The sequence below is a fragment of the Muscardinus avellanarius genome, assembly GCF_963383645.1.
Source record: "Muscardinus avellanarius genome assembly, chromosome: 1".
NCBI classification, from domain to species: domain Eukaryota; kingdom Metazoa; phylum Chordata; class Mammalia; order Rodentia; family Gliridae; genus Muscardinus; species Muscardinus avellanarius.
Window position 1 is genome coordinate 5,054,679 of NC_137786.1, and position 21,486 is coordinate 5,076,164.

Here is a 21,486-nt window from a genome sequence, read left to right on the forward strand (position 1 = left end):
CCCAGGGTCAATTAGAAAAACGAGAACCTAGGAAAAAAAAAGAAAGTTCATGACTAATCTGCTTAGTTTACTAATCTAGTAACCTACCTGACACAGTAAGAGTACAGAGTTTTGCTGGGCGTGGTGGCGCACGCTTGTAATCCCAGCATTTGGGAAGGTGAGACCAGAGGATTGCGGTTCGCAGACAGCCTCGGCTACTCAGTGAGGCCCTTCATAACTTAGTGAGACCCTGTTTTAAAATAAAGAATAAAAATAGGGCAGGGGGTGTAGCTTGGAAGTCAAATGTCCCTGGGTTCCATCCCCAGAGCTATGGGGGGAGGGGAGAGTACAGAGTTTGTTTTACTTACCAAGTTGCAACTATTTAAGGTGGTCCATAAAAAAAAAAAAATCCTATTCTATTTATTTTTTTCTTGCAACACTAAGGACTTAACCTAGGGACGCTCACCACTTAGCTACATTCCCGCCTCTTTTTACTCTTTGAGGCAGGGTCTTGGCTAAGTTGCCTAGGCTGGCCTTGAACTTGTTATTCTCCTCCCTCAACCGTCCCCAGTAGCTGGGATGACAGGCATGCCCCACCCCGCCTAGCTCTAAATTTTAACTAGTTTCAGTATTTTAATTGAGCCAAATTCAATGATACCAGCTGAATTTTCAAACCAATTCTGCCAGGAACAATAAATTTGCCACAGATTTAAAACATTATGTAATTCTTTTATAGCCAAGTACCTTACACTTAACCCCTTTAAGTTCCAGCGTCCTATACATAGGACACCTATAAAAATTTATATCAAGCAACAAAGTTTCCATAAGCAGTATATCAGTCTATCTGTGGCTCAATTTCAGTTTCTACAGGTGTCCTACATATAAGACACCAGCACATAACAGGTTTAAATACTGTGCTTAGTGCTAAAAGGTTCAGGCTCGCCACAAATCCACGCTGCTCAGAAAGCCCTGGGCCCAGCCAGTCTCTGAACAGACATCTTCCATGGTACATATTCTTTCCTTTTTTAGAAACACTCAGTTTTTCAATTTTGCCATGGGTTGTTTTTTTTAAAGAAACTCTAAATATCTAACATTAGGTAAAATGTGAAGAGGAGTAGAAACATTCAGGTAAAACCAGGTTCTCAAGCTTCAAATCCTAATTTTTTTCCATTGTACTAAATAACAAAGTTTAGCAGAAAAACCAATGTGATTATGCGTGATCCTATGACAAACTTTTTTACATACGTACTAGAAGGACAGAAATACATGTGATGCGAAACCATTCCAAGTAATATCCCGACCACGCCAAGAGCATGTGATTCTGTACTGCTCTCAGGCACCGTCTCTAAGGCTACTCACCAAGGCATCTGCTCTGCATCCCCCGTCAGGCTAACACCATTCCCCTGAAACCCTGAGTGGCCATCTTTCAGCTCAGGCCCATACCCTCCCATAGCTATAAGAGAATGTACAATCATGTGTGTTTGTGTACAGCTGCATTTTAGTCCATATTTGATTTGATTTCTTTGTGGATTTTGGGCTTCCTGGCCTCTTTGGTATAAATACCTGCAAGGCACATCACATAAAATTCGATCGTAGAAGAGAACCTCCTTCCTTCCTTCCACATCGATCGTGAGCCTGGGGATGCTGGATGCATCGTGGTTGACCACCATGATGCAGGGGCTGCTTAACCGTTTGGCTTGATGAACGAGCAGATAGCAGCGCTTGTTGTCCACATCGTTGGCGATAACAAACCCCTCTGGAAACACAGAATTGTACTGTCAGGTAACATGTAGCAGAAGTGAAATCATTTCCTAAAACAAATCCCCCTATGTCAACAAGCGAGAAACAACGGCCCACCAAACCTAAGCCCTGAGGCTGCAGTTCTAGCAGCAACATACACAGCGTGTATACGGCCCCCAGAGAGCAGCCGGGCGGCTCTGCAGGGATTTTAAGGATACCTGAAATTCTGAAGCCGTGAGAGTCATCTGTTCAACAATTCCTTCTGTACCAATTGTTGTGCCAACAATGTCTTTTCTGTGACTAATAACTAACTGCAAAGGAGGGCAAGGAGAGGAGGGTGTAGAAAACAAGAACTGCCTGACAAGTGTTGTATTTCCAAGTGCCAGGGCTTCACTTGAATCTGAGCACAAGCATCCACACTCATGCTATTCCTGGGACACGCTGCTTGGTCAGCCAGAATAAGGCAGGGTGCTGCCTCTGCTCCAGCCTGAGCAGAAGGCAAACAAGTCTACTAACATTTAAATCAGGATCATTCCTCAACATAAAATGCAAAACATCTATAAATACACAGAAATGCTCCTCCTGGCATAGTCAAGGCTCTTCATAACCACTTGGAAAAAAAAACAATTAAAACTGGGGAAGTAAAGGAGACCTTTTACCAAAAACATTATCATCAAACAATATAAGAGGACAATATAAAAAAGAGGGCTAGGGAAAAAGACCACACAGACACAGCTACAAGTATGCCCTTTACACAGAACCGGGGCGGCTGGCTTCAAGACAGAAAGCAGGAGACAAACGCTGCCTATCACGTGCACGGGGACAGTGTCTCTCCGTTCCTAAAAGAACCCTGCTCAGGGCCCTGGTGGCACTACAACCTTGGCTGCTGTTTCTGGAGTGCTCTGCAGCCTACATCCCTGCAGGGAAGCGCAACATACCACTTCCAATGTGGCGGCCAACTGTCACACACGCGACAGTTAGTGGCTGACGGATCGCAACCCAAAAAAGCCTGCAGCAGCTCCTAACAGCTACATACTGACTTCACTCAAGGCAGTGTGGGTAACTAAATGAGGGAGGGGTCACTACTGAAAACCCAAACTATAAAACTTACCTACTATCATTAGGCCTGACTAAAAAGACACCATGTGCTTTTACAGAAAGTACACAGAGCTGGGTGTGGTGGCTCATGCTTGTAATCCCAATACTTGGGAGGCGGAGATAGAAGATCGCAGGTTCAAAGCCAGCCTCAACAACTTAGTGAGACCCAGTTTCCAAACAGGTTTGGAGTGTTCTTCAGAGGTAGAATGCCCCTGGGTTCCACCCTCAGTACCCTCCACAAAAACCACAAATCTAAAACAGAAGACCCTCCAAGTACAAAATGGGATGTCTTCACCATATTGAGAAAAAACGTTTGGCTCTACTTGGGGTAAAAAGACCCCAGGGCCCAATGAGTAGGCAGCATTAGGATCGTCTCATCTACAGTCCACCGGAGTAGCTTCCCACCTCCCTTTCAAGAACAAGCCCAACGAACCAGTACCTGGGAACGGAGCACTCATGTCAGCATGCAGCATTTCAATTAACTGTGTGGTCTTTGATCCAGGTGCGGCACACATATCTAAGATCTAATGACAAGCAAGAAAAGGTTTCATGGCCATGAAAAACTTAATATTCTATATTTAAGATTTAAGTTTTGAGTAATTCTAGTATTTTGATTCCAATTTCAAAAACTAAATATGCTTCTTCATGAAATGAGTCTGTAACATGTCATACGTTACTTACAAGGATCCCCTAATATCTAACACCACCCCCAAAACACCACAGAATGATAAAGGTGTGGTCTCTGCGGGGGACGCACAGAAAGGCTCTACAAATCAGCGAAAGCAGCAACCGCAGAGATGGAGAGCAGACCTGCGAGAGCAGCACAGAGCGACGGGCTCACTGCTGAGCTCAGCCTCGGCTGCCCGAGTCTGTCCACCCACTCCCCTCCGCTCCCCTTACGTCCTTCCCTCATCTGGAAGAGTACAGATGAGGCATCCACCCTCAGAGGACTGTGGATGAGAAAAGGACTTTACTAACTTATGTACGGAGCACTAAACAGAAGTCAGCATATAATGAGCTCTCCCTAGGATTTTCAAAATGATTTAGCCAATCAAGATCACTGAAGAAAATAGGTTTAGTAAATTAATATGCTTTAAAAAGGAAAAACATAGCTATATAAGCCGTATAAAAGAGTACGAAAAAGAAGTGAAGAAAATACTAAGTTTTCCATAAAACAAGACACAACAGCCCCCCACCCCATGCTTCCATTCCTGTGCGCTACCTTGTGATGTGGCTGGACATTTAGCAGCAGTGGTGGGATCATGCTAACAGCCTCTTGACGACTGATATTTCCCTGGGGAAGAAAAATCGGCAAGGAAAATAAAAATGGCAGAGAATTTCAACATTGAGCATTATATCAAATGCAATAGAAAAAGATCAAGTAACTTTATATAGTTACAAAAGAATTCATACTATCACCTAGAAGATCAGAAAAAAAAAGTTTTAGAGTAGTAGAGAAATGGTTGTTATATAAATGGACAATTGAGGATGTCCACTAATATCAAAACTCACCAGCAGAATATTTAAAATTTAGGCATTACTACTGATCTCTAGTATTACAGTCCCAACTCCACCTAAGACAAGACAGCTCAGGAGTCAGGTCAGCACCTCTCAAAGGTAGGCCTGCTCTCTAAGTACCTTTGGCAGAGGGAGCACCAGCTTAGCCCAGGATGGAGTTACCAGCAAGCAGTTCATCCTCTCTCTCTCTCTCTCTCTCTCTCTCTCTCTCGCTCGCTCGCTCGCTCGCTCTCGGACGGGTCTGGGGATGGAACCCTGGGGCATTTAACCTCCGAGCTACAACCCCTTCCCTATTTTTTATTCTTTATTTTGAGACTTTTGAGACAAGGTCTCACTAAGTTACAAAGGGCCTCACTAAGTAGCTGAGGCTGTCCGTGAACCACAATCCTCCGGTCTCAGCCTCCCAAATGCTGGGATTACAAGCGTGTGCCACCACGCCCGGCTAAGTTTTCTCTCTTGACTAAAGTCTCACTTCTATTTCTTGGTCTTGCTCTGGGTTCAGAATCACCTATGTCCACTTTCTATTCCTCACACCCGCCTTTTCAAAGAGGCCCTCACAACTTCTCAGAGGGCCTGGGCGTGTGCCACAGTGGACAGGGTTCAGATGAGGACACAATCCTGCTGCTGCAGCTGAAACTGCCGCCACCACTGCCCGACCAACAGCCTGGCAGCCTTCCCACGCCTCAGCTCCTGTTCCACACAGCCCGGCCTTCTCTGCTTCTGCCGCAGCCAGCCACCTCTCACCCTAAACGTAGGCATCTGATGGCCAAAACCCACATCCGGTGGTTCCCGTTTCTATGCGCTAATTTTGCCTCACGGGATTCTGGGCAGTGATGAATCTGCGGGGACCAGCGGCATCTTGGTTCACGTGACAGGAATGCTGATGTCAGGTCTGGGGGCCACAGCCGAGACTCATAAGCTTGTTTTCTGCTTTCATCCAAGTTCCAATGAAAGGATTAAACAATGGGGACGTCAGGCCTTGACCACAGACATCCAGCAACTAGATGCTTAGCTCAAACTCTGACCAGGTTCTGCAGCAGCTCCGAGTAACTCAGAGGGTGTCACTGTTCACCTCAAGAGCTCAGCACCTGGCTCCTGGTCAGAAGCCTAGACTAAGTCCCTACACAGCCACCACACCCAGCTCGCCTCTCCTGCACCTTCCCAGGCTGCCAGCACTTGGCTCTTCAAAATCTGCCAACCCACGTGTCACACTGTCCCCAGCACTTTGCTGTGTTCAGAATCTCTGTTCAGAATGCGAACCTCGGCGGTTCCCTAACAACTGACTTACTCTTACTTGACCTTCCCCCTCGACTAAAAGGCTGAGCAAGAGAACATGCAGATGGGCAACACGGCAGCACCTAGTGCTTACTATTCAGGAAGGAAAACCCAGGCAAACACGGCCTAGCAAAGGTCACCGAGAGGAGCAAAACACGTTAACGCCCAACAGCTGTGAGCTGAGTGACATTAGAAATGAATGGGGTGAGTGGCCTCCAAATGGCCGAAGCCTCCGGGCATGCAGGTTTATTTGGCTCAGAGGTAGATGGAAACCAGGAAGTAGAAACCTGACTTTAAATGCAAGATTACGAATCTGAAAAGAACGAAAATAGTAAAGCGCACAATACCAAACTGCGTGGGCATTCACTTAACTATTTACTGCCTGAGTGAACAGCTACTTGGCTGTCGGTGGCTCGATGGCAAAGGGGTGTGGGGCAGCAAGAAAACTGAGGGTGGCCCGTCAGGAGAGACAAGGCTCTTCGTAGGAGTTTATACGCTTTGGCACAGGGAGAACACAGCAGTAATGGAGGAAGAAAAACAGGCGATAAAAGGGGAAACAGAAAGTCTCATTTTAAAGCCCCCATAGGCCACTAGTGTGCCCTCAAACCTTTCACTATTACGTCAACACACATGTGGAATGTGCACCTTGGAAATAATGGGAGGGGCCAGGCCATGGTCTGCACGGCACCTGCCCACGTTCTACAAGTAAGAGGGGAGGAAATCAAACGAACACCATGAGTGACAGCCTTACTACATCTCACGACCAAACAATACACACAAAGAAACAGTAATAAACAACCAGAAAAAGAGCCAGTGCATCAACTTACAGTTGTCTACCGTGTGCCTCTCTGCCTGTCATGCCAGTGACTAACACAGGGCCAATATGACTCAGATTCATCTCTGCATTTAATACTGTAAGGAAACTAACAAAACCAAAGTTATCTACTTACAGATTCTGTTTCGCTAACCAGAAACTGATGGAACTTTTCCAGCTGTGGAGATTTCCTCAGGATTTTTCGACTCAAATTTGTATGCCAGGCAAGTTCTTCAGGATACCTTACATGAAAAAAAGCAAAACATTTGGATTTTATGTACCGAGTGTTCTCTTGACCATGAAGTGTATCTAGCATCTACAGATCACATGCCAAAAGACACAACTACGTTCTCCTTGCTCATGTCCACAGCGCTCTCAAGTGCAGTTGACAATACTCAGGCATGTCCTGGGGAATGAGAAACAGCAGCACCATGGTGGTCAAGAAATATGTGCACGTGACACTACCATAAAATGATGATGGTGGAGACAGAAAAAGCAGAGACTATTCTGCTTCTGCTCCTTACAATGATAAGTTAACAATAGTAGAGAGGTTAGCAGAAAAAAGACTTAGTGAAGATGAGTTAAAGTACCTATCACACAAAATCAAACACAGCAAGCCGTGTTAGACAGCGATCTGAGTATCTGACAAACATCCGATTAGGATTTCTTAAAGATACATTTTTTGTTATTCAGAAAACAAAATGGTTCACCTATGTACTGAAATGTGTTACATAAATAAAAGTCCCAAAGTCCTCAACAATGCATTAATTCAAACTCCTCAGTTCACTGCTATCTATACAAACCTAAGAACAAAGCATCTCCTGCCACTTCTATGAATATATCTGGACGTAAATGTTGACGTCACGACAATGTTGAGCTTCTTAAACCTGGCCTGCACCTACCTACTAACCTCTCCCGCATACTGAGAGCGACACAGCACCACTCACTCAATCCAACATCAAGCCAAGCACAATGCGGTCTGTAGTGATAAATCTTACTGTGGCGTTAGCACTTATTTTTAAGTCTGAGGTATACTAATGAGCTCAACTTAGAAATGCAGGGTCACAATGGTTCCACACATCCAACTGCAGCCGGAGTGGCAGCCACAAAAATATAACTGAGTGATCCAGAAAACAAACACATGTGACTCATTTAAAATTCTGAATAATTATTGAAGAGACACAACTCATGCCATACGAGTTTAAGACACTGCTCAGGAGTCACAATTCTGTAAGATATGGATGAAAAGTATTACCTACCAAATAGTAAGGAACAAGCTGGCTGCGTCAATTCTCAGCCACCCTCCTGAGATATGTTCCACAGAACATATCACTAATGCTTTGAATCTGTTTCCTCTCCAATGTTTAACTAATTCCAGAAGTCTGAAGCCAAAATAAAGTCATATTTATCAGGCAATTAAATTAAAAAATTAAATATTTTTCTGGCCGTGTGCACTGTGATACCTGCAACGCAGAGTACTAAATGCTCACTTTTATATAATTTCTGAAAATCTTGAAACCATTGATTAACTTGCCTGTGATCAATGACAATATAATCATGAAATTTATCGCCTTACTCAATTACTAAAATATCAAGATACACACTACCTGCCACTTATATTCATTGTAAATAGCCACATTTTCACCTTCAAATAATAAACCCAAATAAAACTTGAGCAAACATCTTCTATATGTCTCACAGGTTGAATTTCTAATAGTTAAAATGACAAATTTATTAAAACAAGCTTAAAGTTCTCCTGGAATCCTAAGCGTGAAAGCCATTAACCATTATTAATCAATAAAAATGTTTAAGTATGTTCAAATACATAAGTTAAAACGAGTAACAAGCATGTCTGTTACTTGTTCATTACATATTTAGAACATCTTTTTTGAGTTAATGTATTTTTCTTAAGTCTTTGTAGATTTTAACATCAAATAGACAACCTTAAAGAACCACATTTAATTCTTTATCAAGTCTTTTAAGAAGTCCCACCTGGATGATTTTTTTTTTTTTTGAGGATAACTGAAAGCACCACTGTTGCCTTTGCACATTAAAAACTTTGAAGAAAAGGTCTCTGAATGTATATAACATCTATGATTAAGCATCTTCAACCCAGACATTAAAAAGCATATACAGCCAGGTGTGACGGTGCACTCTTATAATCCAAGCATTTGGAAGGCTGAAACAGGAGTATCTACTTAGTGAGGCCCTTTGCAACTCAGTAAGACCCTGTTTCAAAATAAAGAATAAAAAAAAAGAGCAGGGGTATAGCTTGGAGGTCGAATGCCCCTGGGTTCCATCCCCAGACCCGCAAAAAAAACATAACCCTCTACTTTCCTAAATTATATTCCACTGTGTACCAAAGGGTTAGAAAGAATGGTTAACAGTCTATATTACACATTCTGAGTAGAGAAAGCCACCAAAGTCCTGAAGTATCTGCTTTATTTGCTTAGAGATTTACAAGTATCCTACAAGGAGCCAATTTAACTAAACAAGTGTCTACAGAACAAAGCTGTCAAACTGTCACTGATGAGCCAGGCGTGGTGGTGCAGGCTTGTAATCCCCACGCTTAGGAGGCAGAGACAGGAGGATCGCGCAGGTTCAAAGCCAGCCGCGCTGGCTTAAGAGACCCTGTTTCCACATAAAAAAGTAAAAAATAGGTCTGGGAGTGTAGCCCGTGAGAGTGTATCCCGGAGGTAGAAGGCTTCCAAGAACCCCAGTACCACCAAAAACAAAAAAAAAAAACAAAAAACAAAAAAAAACCTGTCACTGATGTTAGAAAAAGCTGAGTATTAAGAGTCCAAAACCATTCAAACTTCTGATAAAACCCTTTAGCTGTGTTCTTAGAAAATTAAAGCAAGAAAAACAATGTGAGAGTTAATGGCAGTGACTCATGTTCCCTTCTGAACTGCAGACAAGGTGCAGGACCTTGGAATTAATCTACTAGAAACATACACACGATGCTAAAAGGTGAGCACAGAGCTATTAAATGTTAAAAGTGCTGGTCAAAAGAAGTTTGACTGTCGCTTGCAAAGAATAACAAATAGCAAGACTTACCAACCACCCAGTTTCTTGGTTGACCAGAAACAGCAGAAGAATATGACGGGCCTGAGTGTACGCTGGCCCTATACACCCCTGCCAAAACATCCTCCTGACCAAGGCTGGAGGACAAAGACTTTCTCATCCTCAAAGCCTTCCTTACCTCAGCTCCACACTCATAAACACAAGGCTTAAGGAGCCAATGTTCTCAGATGATACTGTAAAGCAGCAATCCATGCAGAACTGCAGACTAAGCAGCAGCCTCCACTGCAAGTACGTGAGCATCGCTGCCCTCAGTCAACTCTTCACACCCAGGCACTCAAGGGAGAGAAGTCTATGAGCAGTTACTAGGGGAAAGGACACCTGGGTCCCAAAGGCCACCCATCTCAGCAAAGCCATAACCACAGCTGCTGAAAAAATTTGCCCTTACCACTGACCTCACCACAATGGACATGCGTCTAGTGACCACCAAGAGCAACCCAGTACTCAGCTCATTTTCCCTTCAAACTCTTAAAAGCTGACCAAAATTTGTCATTAAAAAGACCACTATCATTTTTTGGGTATAAAATTTTAAGACTTATTTTTGCATCCCAGAAATGCACTCTATAAAGACGATGTGTGTTTTTTTTTGTTTTGTTTTGTTTTTAGTGTGGTACTGGGGATGGAACCCAGGGGCATTCTACCTCCAAGCTACACCCCCAGCCCTATTTTTTAATTCTTTATTTTGAAACAAGGTCTCATTGAGTTGCAAAGGGTCTAAGTAGTAGCTGAAGACTGTCCGCAAACAGCGATCCTCCTGTCTCAGCCTCCCAAATGCTGGGATTACAAGCGTGCGCCATCACGCACGGCTAAAGATGATGGTTTTGATCTTGGCTGCACGATGATTTTAGTGTGTGACCATTCAGCAGTCATTCGAAATTTGTATGCTGTGCACATCTGTGACAGGAATGCTGAAAATCCAAATGACCAATTAAAGAAAAGCAAACAAAGCTATGCTCCATTATTAATGAAAACCTGGCTTTGTTTTGTAATCACTAAAGGTTATCTAAAAGGGAATGATAACATCACCCACTGAAAGTCAAAACTTCAGAATCTGCCAAAAAAAAAACCCAACAAAACCTTTTTAGATTCACTCATAAGAGGCAATACTTAAAATTGTTCCTTCTGGAAGAATTGTCAGTCTCTCAAAATTAACCTGACTAGTACAATTTGCTTTAACAACTTTTATAAATTCACCCAGGACTTAACATCTCCATTATAAATTAACATCTCCATTATAAATTCACCCAGGACGTAACATCTTCAGTTTGTTCTCCAGGTATTCCATCCGACAGCCTGTGCTGTGAGCCTCAGGGATTACCTTCACACAGCTGAGACCAGCAACAGGTAACCTAGAGAACACCCCAGGACAAGCACAAGAAGCAAGAGTGCTGCAGGCAGGGGGAAGACAAGTCTCTGCTGGGAAACACTGGGCAACAGCAGACTGTGAGACCCTTTGTCAGACTGAGCCTATCCTTTTTCCAAAGGGAAAGAAACCACTCTGCAACGATTCTGTGAAAAGACAAGGGCTGTACACAGAAATGGTAGAATAAAGTCAAGGAAAGAAGTTGGACTCACTATACCAAAAGAACTGCATTCCATACCAAAATACAGTCACAAGCCATTTGAGAAAACTTTCAGACAGGTGTGGTGGCGCATGCTTGTAATCCCAGTATTCGGGAGGTAGAGACTGGAGGACTGCGATTCCCACACAGTCCCAGCTACTTAGTGAGGCCCTTTGCAACTCAGTGAGACCCTGTTTCAAAAATAAACTAAAAAATATGGCTGGGGGTATAGCTCAGAGGTACAATACCCCTGGGTCCCATCCCCAGTACTGCAAAAACAAACAAACAAAAAAACTTTCATACCAATATAATGTCAACAAGAGAGAGAGTGTTAAGAAAAAAGAATACTAGGTGTCTGGAAAGTATATCCAGGCTCTGTGCTGCTAGTAACAAAAGCACTGCCAAGAAAATACATTCCAGGGACAAAACTAAAATATCAAAGAAATACCCAAAACGGGGTAACGCTTTAGAACCTACCAACTCAGTGGCTGTGGAACTTCAACTTTCTGTCCATCCACCTCCAGGTCCTCCAATTCCTTGAAATATTTGTTCTTCAAGCAATGAAGAATCTCTTTTGCGTGACTATTGAAAAATAAGCAAGTTTCAACCCGATCTAAAAAGTTAATTTGATTAATACATTGCATTTTTTAAAGACTCAAGTGTTTTACAACTAAAGCCAACTCTGCATGCAGAGAAGCCATTCTTTGGCCTTTTACTGTATTCCTTTAAAAATACAATAATCCCTGATCGCTAAACGTATTCCGTCTTTCCTAAATATACCAGCGGGTCCGTTTTCATTTACAACTCATCAGAGAGGGGCCAGAGGTTTTAGGTAAATCTCATGTCAGAAAGTCCCTTGAGTTCCAAACGTCGGCCCCTCGGTTCTCCAATCCCCATATACCCAAGTTTCTCAGACTTCCTTTTAACTTTCCACTCCAACCAACACCTGTAGATGCCTCCTTGACCTGGCCTATTTCACTGAATGAGGCAGTTCCTCAGTACTCTGTCACCTGCCGAAAGAAATAAACCCTCATTCTTAGGGCTGGCTGCCAGACCCCTACCTCTTGTAACCAGTAATTCTCAAAGTGGCTGGGAGGGGCTCCCTGAGCGCGGTCATGAACTGCTCCCACTCGCCCTCGGGCACGATCTTCAGCTCCTGGTAATAGTGCTCGAACAGCTTGTTTTCCTTGACGATCTCCGGGTATCCTCCTTCCCATCCCTGCGGAGGAAAGGGACGTCAAAGCCCGGCGCCAGGAGCCGGCCCTCGCCGGTGCCTGGGGGCCTGGGAGGCCCACGCGGCGCCCACGGCCTCCGCGCCGGCACCTACCGCGTCGCTGCGCTTCCCGCCGCCCTCGGCGCCGTCCTCCGCGCCCTCCGCCCGCTGCTGCTGCTGCAGCCGCCGGCCGCGTGCCCGCCGCCCCATGGCCCACGCGGTCGCGCACAGCGCGCGCAGACACCGGCCCGCCACGGCCGCCACACTCCGAGACTTCCGGCCGGCGCCAAGGCCCCCGCGAGGGCGGGACTGGTCCTTTCAGAGGTCGTCTAGAAATATGCCCAAAGCCCCATCACCGGGCCCCTCGGGAAACGAGGGCAAAAAAGCCGCGGCCGTCCTAGAATAAAGCGTCCCCCAAGACCGGCCCCAAATCATATCTCCTCCCACGACGCCCCGCTTTCCGCGCGGGCTCAGGCATCTCCGTGGACCGCCGGACGCTGGCGCGTGCGCAGAGCAGAGAGGAGTCCCGAACGGGGCTCCGGCTGGCAGGGAGTGGGCGTGGCTCCGGCCGGGCGGAGCTACGACGGCTTAGAGAGAAGGGGCGTGGCTCCAGGCGTGAAGGGCGGAGTTGCGGGAGCTGCGGGCGGACTGGAGGTGGCTTTGGCCTGCAGGCCTCGAGGGAGGGCCTAAGGGCGGTGAAGGGAGGGGTAAAGGGCGGTTTGGACAGAAGGGTGCACCGGGACTGGGCTAAGGGCTGGGCGGGGAGTGGTGTGACTTGGTTTTGCTTGGGCGAGGTGTAGCTCGGGGTGTAGCTCAAGGTGTGACTCGGTGGGCGGAGCAGATCTTTGGTGGGAGTCGACCCAGAGCAGGTGGCTCGTCCCATGCACCATTCGCGCCCGTACCGGGCTGCAGGGAGCTGGGAGGTCGGCGGCTTGCCTCTGGAGCGCGCGGTCCTCGGCAGGAATGGAGCCAGCAGAGCAGCATCTGCTGGATGTGCTGGCCTACCTGGAGGTCTTCCTGAGCGTCCTGGGCTTCTTTGGTCACTGGCGGCTGGGCTCGCCCTATGGGCGCTACGCGCCGCAGTGGCCGGGCCCCCGCTTGCCCTCGCGGGTCGCCTGGTTCTTTCAGGAGCTGCCGTCGCTGCTCTGGCCGCTCTGGGAGTGCGTCCGCGCCTCCGCCCCGCGCCTGCACAGCTGGCCCAACCGCCTCCTCCTGGCCATGTTCCTGGTCCACTACGCGCACCGGTAACGACCCGCCCTGCCCACCTGCTCTCTGGTCCCGCACCTGCCCTGGGCAGCCAGCTTGGGCGGTGCCCGAGTTTCCCTGCGTCCCAAGGCTCAGGAGTGAACTTACAAACACATAGGGATTTGTCTGGAAAAGGGGAGGAGACCTCTAGAAAGGACTGGAAGGGAGTGATGGAGAAGGAAGCGAGGTGGCCCTGTGATCTGCAAAGTGCCCACAGGCGGAGACGCCACGGACTGCGAGGTGTAGGGCAGATGGCTTCCAGTCAGCTCGCAGTTGTGTGCCACTCTTCTCCTCTGCGAGGTGTGTCTGCTCTTGCTGGAGCTTTGCTCCTAACCCGATGTCCTTGCCACAGCTCTGGGACCTGGTGTGAAATGGCTCTGGATCTTGCAGTACCCCCTGGCTAAATCAATTTCAGAAACTTTCACCTCGATCGTATGCAAGGGGCTAAGGGTCTGGTTTCCCAGGCAAAGACCTTAATACATAAATGACTAAGACCTTAAACATATATACGTCTTAAAGGTGACTTCTAAGCTTCTGCGTCTTTTCGTTTTCCGCGCGCGCGCGCGCGTGTGTGTGTGTGTGTGTGTGTGTGTGTGTGTGTAGATGTAAATGTGTCTGAAATCCTCAGGGTTAAGTTGAGGTTCTTTCAGGGTCTTATCTTGGGCTTTTTACACAGCTAAAGCAAATGACTGACCCAACATTTTACATCAAAATTTAAATATTTTCATTCGGGCTCAGAAAAACTGCACGGTTAAAAACTCGATGTGTCATTTGGGCGTGGTGGCGCACGCTTATAATCCCAGCATTCAGGAAACTGAGACAGGAGGATAGCAGTTCACCCCGACCCTCAGCTACTTAGTGAGGCCCTTTACAACTCAGTGAGAACCTGTTTCAAAATAAAGAATATAAAAAAAAAATAGTTTCAGTGGTGTAGCTCAGAGGTAGAACGCCCCTGTTTCATCCCACGTACTGGAAAAAAAAAAAAAAAAAGGAAAAATAAAAACCCATGATGTGTCTGAGCCAGGCATGGTGGTGCACTCCTGGAATCCCAGTACTTGGAAATATGACACAGGAAGATCACAGGTTTGAGGACAGCCTCAGCAAGTAGTGAGACTTTTCACAATCCAGAGAAACTGTGTTTCCAAAGAGAAAATAAAAAACTGGGCTGGAAGTGTAGCTCAGAGATAGAATGCCCTTAGGAGTTAAGTTCCAGTACCAAAAGTGACTTGTCTGCACCTGGGGAAGTTTAGTTGAGTGATTGTTAGAATATGAACAGGTTGGAATATGAACTCACCTCTCCGTGGTGGGAAGCCACCGTAAGGTACACAGCTCATAGACAGGTTGAAAGAATCCAGTGTGTGTGTGTTTATAAGCCTGTCTCTCTGCTGGCATCTTACATTACAGTGGACAGGCTTTGCAGCCCAATGCCAGAACAAGTGACCGGGACCCAGAAGACTTCTCAGAACAGGAGTTACCAGGGCTCCAGAGCCTCTTTTCATACCTGGTATGGTGTGTCTCAAGCCTGCTCACTGTTGACATTGTAAATGAGGCACAAGGCTCAACAAAGGCTGAGAGCTGTGTAATTCAGACTCTTTCAAGAGTATCATATTAAGTAACGTTATCAGACCACTGGATCTGTTTTTGTAACCTAAGGTAGTATTACTGCAGTTTGAGTAACAGTTGGACTCTCCCATTCATTTGTAGTTCTCCATAAATACTCCAGAACATGTGTGCGTTTCTCTAATGGATAAGAGCAAACAGGAGTCAGGCTGCTAGACAAGTCAACTTAAGTAAACGCATAGAAAATCTTCGAAGATTAATAAATCTGGGAGCTGGGCTTGGTGGCGCACACTTGTAATCCCAGCACTGGGGAGGCTGAGACAGAAGGATCTCGGTTTGCGGCCAGCTTCAGCCACTTAGGCCCTTTGCAACTCAGTGAGGCCCTGTTTCAAAATAAAGAATAAAAAATAGGGCTGGGGATGTAGCTTGGAGGTAGAATGTCCCTGGGTTCCATCCCCAGTATTGCAATAAATAATCAATAAATAGACAAATCTGGGAATAGCAGAACCGTGCAATGAAAATACATGTGCCAGAATATACTGTATGTACAAGAAAAAAGTTGGCTTAGAGGAAGATTTAAAGGTAAAATGATGGTATATAAGACATTTTGAAACAATAGTAACAGGCTATCTGTGTCTCTAACATGAGTGGCATTAGTCCAGAATTAAACAGTGGTTGTTCACATGCACTTAAAGTGTGTGTGTGTGTGTGTGTGTGTGTGTGTGTGTGTGTGTGTGTAAGGGTGTGGTGGCAGTTTTCTAGGCTGGAGTTCAGTCTTGTGTTTGTTTTTGTTCCTAGGCAAATGCATGAGATCTCATCTCTCATAACCTCTTGGCTTTATTTATTGTTAGTTGTTGTTATTAGGACTTGGTAGAAATGGCTCTATTGATTCAAAAATTCAGATTTCTCCCTTTCAATGAACTTCTTCCTCTGAAAGCATTGCCGCTCCATTATCCTGGAGTTTGGCTTTGATTGTTCCTCAGCGCTAAGAGAGACCTGTTCTGGTTATTGGTCTCATCTGGGAAAAGTGATTGGGGATAAGGAATCTGTGTCTAAAAGTCACCACGACTTAGCCACATTTGAGGCAGAATGAGGTTTACCAAGAGTGGGTTTCTGTCTACATTGACCTCAGGTATTGTATGTAATTGGGTCTCAATATTCCTGGCAGGATTTACCCAGGTACAACTTGTAGTAGAAATCCTGGCGCAGACATTTTTCCACTTAAATGTAGTAGAGCAATTGTATCTTTGTATGGGGCGGGTCCTGGGGGGTGAATCCAGGGGCATTCTCCATCTGAACTACACTCCCAGCTCATTTTTATTTTTTATTATGAAACTATATTGCTAAGGCTGGCCATGAACCTGTGGCCCTCCTATCTCAGCCTCCCAAATACTGAGATTACAGATGTGTGCCACCATGCCAAACTAATTGTATTATTTCATATTCTTTAACTAGTTTGAATTAAGAAAATGTTATCACCAAAATACTTTAAACAAAAAGTTGTGCTGGGGATGTTACCCAATTTACCCACTAGGTGGAATAAAGGATTTTAGGTTCTATCGAGTTACTCGAAGTAGCCACCCATATAAAATTTTAACTAATCCTAATTATCTGGTCAAGTGATAGCAACAAGAAAAAATTAAAATGGGGAAATAATCCATTTACGATAGGGACTATTATTTCACCATCCTACGAAAAGCTGTTAATAGGATGAAGATCTCTGAACTCTCATCCTGAGTGTTGGCTAAGGCATCCTGTGATTTGATAAACTTTCTTTGTAGCCCATATGTCAAACATAAGGCTTAGCAGAGTGTGGTGGCACATGCCTGAAGTCCCAGTACATGGAAAGTTGAGACAGGAGGATCACAGTTCTGAGGCCAGCATCAGCAACTTAGTGGGACTCTCAGCAACTTAGTGAGACCTTGTTTCAAAAAAAAAAAAAAAAAGAAAGAAAGAAAGAAAGAAAGAAAGAAAGAACGAACCACGGGTGGTGGTGCACACTTGTAGTTCAGTACTTGAGAGACTGAGACAGGAGGATTGCAGGTTATCAGCCAGCCTCAACAACTTAGGCCATGTGCAACAAAATAAAAGAGTAAAATAGGGCTGGAGGTGTCTCTCAGAGATAGAATGCCCCTGGATTTCATCCCCAGCAACACACACACACACACACACACACACACACACACACACACACACACGGGCTATGGATGTAGCTCAGAGGTTGGCTGCCTTGGGCACAATCCTTACTACCAACACAAAGAAACAAAAAACCCACAGGACTTTCACTTTGAAATTTGTATCAAGCTCTTCAGTTTGTCCTTTTAGTGCTCCAGAGAAGAACAGCTTTCATTTTTAGTTGGAGAGTTGTAACTAGATATTAGAGGGGGTAAAAAACCCTGGAAGAATACAGGATCCGTCTCATCTACAGGTAAATAAGAGGAAGCCGGGAGCAGTAAGCAGAGCTGCCATTCAATAGCAGGTGTGCAGAAATTCGCTTCTGAAATTTCTCCTTATGGTCATACCAATTTTTACCAAAAGGAATACAGACACAATTCTTTTACAAGGTTTAGTCTTTACAGGTTTGGACTGATTACTCATGTACACCTAGCAGGAGACACAGGTTGCCATGTAGTCTTCTCTAGATCTAGAATCCTCTGGGCTTGAAAGCCATAGCAGGGCTGACTTCAGATTTCTCCTGTAGTATAAATATCTTGAGATCTCTGGGACTGTATGGGAGGTAACACTTTTTATTTGTTCCTTGTAAGAAGGGGACCCTTTGAAGCCAATAATTCTATGCAGATTTTCAAATACAGCATCCTGGTTGAAGCGAGTGTTTACAGTTTGTATCTTGTTGATTGGGGTGGGTGCAGGAGGGTCTCAGGCAAGACACCCCAGCAAGATTTGCAGCACCTGAAGGCTGTTGCTCCCGGGCCCCTCCCTAGCCCAGCTGTCCATCCCTAGCCCAGCTGTCCATGCTGCAGCCAGGGAGGCCAATGTAGGCTGCAGTCCTCCCTCACTTCTACCCATAACTGATTAGGGATTTGAATGAGGGATTTAGAATAGACCAATGAGGCCCAAAGTCCAAAACTGGGCTCCCCAAACAGACCAATCGGATGAGTAGCCCAAAACTGGGCTTCCCAAACAGACCAATCGGATGAGTAGCCCATCTATAAACGCTAGCCTGTCGGGAACCCTGGTGGGTTATAACAGCATGGAAAGCGCCAGAGAGCAGCAGCTGCGGCAACTGGGTGGTGGTGGCCGAGGCTCCTGGGTGGCAACAGCAAGGCCTTGCTGGAGGTGGCAGCAAGGACTGGCTTGAGAAGCTCAGCATGGCAGCCTTGGGGACCCTCCCTTCTCAGGAGCCTTCCTGCCCTTTTCTTTCTCCATATACCAAATGCTGCACTCTGATCTCTATATTTTTAAATTTTTTTATTGGTGCATTATATTCATACATCATAATGGGGTAAAAAACTTGTTTAGACATAAATGCACACATCAACCAGCCAGTCCCCACCTCACTCCCTCCCCGTCCCTCCCATGTTTGTCTAGTGGTTGGCTACGATATGAATAAGTGTGTTTTAAAGTTTCCCTCTCCCCTCCCATCCCCACAGTTAGGTTGCCTTATTTGCTCCTCTGTAGAATCTCCTTTTTCACCTGGAGTTCCTCCTATGACCCCTTTCACCTTAGCTTTCACATATTAGGGAAAGCATCTGATTCCTTACTTTTTGTGGCTGACTAATATCGCTTAACATAATGTCCTCCAGTTCCATTCATTTCCCTGTAACTGCCTCAATTGTATTTTTTTTTTTTTTTTGGCTATGTAGAATCCCATTGTGTACATATCCCACGGTTTTGTAATCCATTCATCTGTTGATGGACATCTTAGCTGATTCCATACTTTGGCTATGATGAATTGTGTAGCTATGAACATAGATACACATGCATTAGTTTTGTAGTTTAGATTCCATTCTTTTGGGTAGATACTCAGAAGTGGTATTGCTGGATCAGATGGTAAATTTGTTCCCATTGTTCTGAGGATTCTCCATACTGTTTTCCAAAGTGGTTGCAGTAATATGCAATCTCACCAACAATGTTTTAGAATTCCCACTTCTCCACATCCTCACCAGCATTTGTTGTTGTTTGTGTTTTTGATTGTATTATTTGATTTATTTTAGTGTTGAGTTTTTTTCTTTTTCTTTTTCTGTTTTTTTGTGAGTCTGGGGATGGAACCCTGGGGCATTCGACCTCCAGCCTACATCCCCTGCCCTATTTTTTATTCTTTTTTTTTTTTAAATCGGGTCTCACTGAGTTGTAGAGGGCCTCACTAAGTAGCTGAGGCTGTCCACAAACTGTGATCCTCCAGTCTCCGGCTCCCAAATGCTGGGATTACAAGCGTGCGCCACCATGCCCAGCCCTTGAGTTTCTTGAGTTCTCTGTATATTCTAGATATTAGTCCTCTATCGGAGTAGTAGTGGCAAAAATCTTCTCCCTTCTGTTGGATCTCGATTGAGGAGGTTCTTGACAGTTTCCTTTGCTGAACAGAAGCTCTTCAGTTTCATGCAATCCCATGTATTGATTCGCCTTTTAATTTGTTGTGCCTTTGGGGTCTTGTTAAGAAATGTTTGTCTGTGCCTATGTGTTGCAGTGTTGGACCTATGCCCTCTTCAAGGAGCTTCAAGGTCTCTGGTTTGATTTCCAAGTCTTTGATCGATCTTGAGTTGAGTCTTGTGCAGGGTAAGAAAGTGGAATTAATTTAAAATTTTCTGCATATGGTTAACCAGTTTTGCCAACACCATTTGTTGAACAGGCTATCTTTTTTCCAGTGTATGTTTTGGCTGATAGTGTGCAGACTTGTTACTGGGTCTTCTACTCTGCTCCACTGGTCTATGTATCTGTTTTTGTGGTAGTACCATAATGTTTTTATTACAATGGCTTTTGAGTATAGTTTAAAGTCAGGTATTGTGATTCCTCCTGCATGGTTTTTGTTGCTGAGAACTACTTTTGCTATCATGAGCTTGTTTCAAATAAATTTAAGGACTGATATTTGTATGTCTGTGAGTAATGATCTTGGTAGTTTAATGGGCATTGCATTGAATCTTTAGATCACTTTTGGAAAACTGGCCATTTTAATGATACTTATTCTTCCAATCTCCTAAGATCTTCTTCAATTTCTTTTTTCAATGTTTTATAATTTTCTTTGTAGAGGTCTTTTACTTCCTTGGTTAAGTTTATTCCTAAGTATTTTATTTTTTTTTTTTTTTTGTGGGAGATCCTGAGTGGAAGAGTTTTCTGAGTTTCTTTCCTTTTTTTTTTTTTTTTTTTTTTTTTTTGCCGGTCTGGGATGGAACCCAGGGGCATTCGACCTCCAAGCTATACCCACTGCCCCTATTTTTTATTCTTTATTTTGAAACCAGGTCTCACTGAGATGCAGAGGGCCTCACTAAGTAGCTGAGGCTATCCTCAAACCATGATCCTCTGGTCTCAGCCTCCCAAATGCTGGGATTACAAGCATGTGCTACCACATCCAGCTCTGAATTTCTTTTTCAGTGGATTGATGGTTGGTGTACAGAGAAGCTTTTGATTTTTTAAGATTGATTTTGTATCTAGACACTTTGCTGAATTTGTTGATCAGTTCTATAAACATGTTGGTTGAATTTTGGGGGTTTTCTAAATTTTCCAGCTCTGAATTTCTTTTTCAGTGGATTTATGGTTGGTGTACAGAGAAGCTTCTGATTTTTTAAGATTGATTTTGTATCCAGATTCTTTGCTGAATTTGTTGATCAGTTCTATAAACCTTTTGGTTGAGTTTGTTGGGTTTTCTAAATATAGTATCATGTCATCTGCAAATAGTGAAAGTTTGAGTTCTTCTTTTCCTATTTGTGCTCCTTTGATTTCCTTTTCTTGCCTTATTGCTCTGGCTAGAATCTCTAGTACTATATTAAAGAGAAGTGGTGATAATGGACATCCTTGTCTCATTCCTGTTTTTAGGGGGAATTCTTGAAGTTTTTCTCCATTTAATATTATGTTGGTGGTGGGCTTATTGTAGATTGCCTTAATGATGTTGAGATATGTTCCTTCTATTCCAATTCTCTGCAGTGTTTTTATTATAAATGGATGTTGGATTTTATCAAATGCTTTTTCACCATCTATTGAAATGATCATGTGATTTTTGTCTTTGATTCTGTTTATTACATTTGATTCTGTGAATTACATGGATTGATTTTCGTTGTTAAACCAGCCTTGCATCCCTGGGATGAACCCTACCTGGTCATGGTGTATGATTTTCTTGATGTTGTTTTGAATGCGTGTTGCTAGTATTTTGTTTAGCAGTTTTGCATCCAAATTCATCAAAGATATAGGCCTGTAGTTCTCTTTCCTTGAACTGTCTTTCTTTGGTTTTG

The 21,486-nt window shown here is 44.5% G+C and overlaps 2 protein-coding genes across 2 annotated transcripts in view; one reads left to right on the top strand and one right to left on the bottom strand.

The window, feature by feature from the left end:
- NSUN2 (NOP2/Sun RNA methyltransferase 2) overlaps positions 1-12,490 on the bottom strand; it is a gene marked incomplete at both ends in the record, with an annotated part of 28,678 nt that extends 16,188 nt beyond the window's left edge. The window contains 7 exons of the mRNA XM_080698022.1: positions 1,543-1,735; positions 3,257-3,341; positions 4,040-4,111; positions 6,561-6,666; positions 11,545-11,649; positions 12,129-12,286; positions 12,395-12,490. Coding sequence (XP_080554148.1) covers positions 1,543-1,735; positions 3,257-3,341; positions 4,040-4,111; positions 6,561-6,666; positions 11,545-11,649; positions 12,129-12,286; positions 12,395-12,490 — 815 coding nt within the window. The remainder of the gene's footprint in view (positions 1-1,542; positions 1,736-3,256; positions 3,342-4,039; positions 4,112-6,560; positions 6,667-11,544; positions 11,650-12,128; positions 12,287-12,394) is intronic.
- Positions 12,491-13,243: 753 nt separating this feature from the next.
- SRD5A1 (steroid 5 alpha-reductase 1) overlaps positions 13,244-21,486 on the top strand; it is a gene marked incomplete at both ends in the record, with an annotated part of 54,296 nt that continues 46,053 nt past the window's right edge. The window contains one exon of the mRNA XM_080695758.1: positions 13,244-13,524. Coding sequence (XP_080551884.1) covers positions 13,244-13,524 — 281 coding nt within the window. The remainder of the gene's footprint in view (positions 13,525-21,486) is intronic.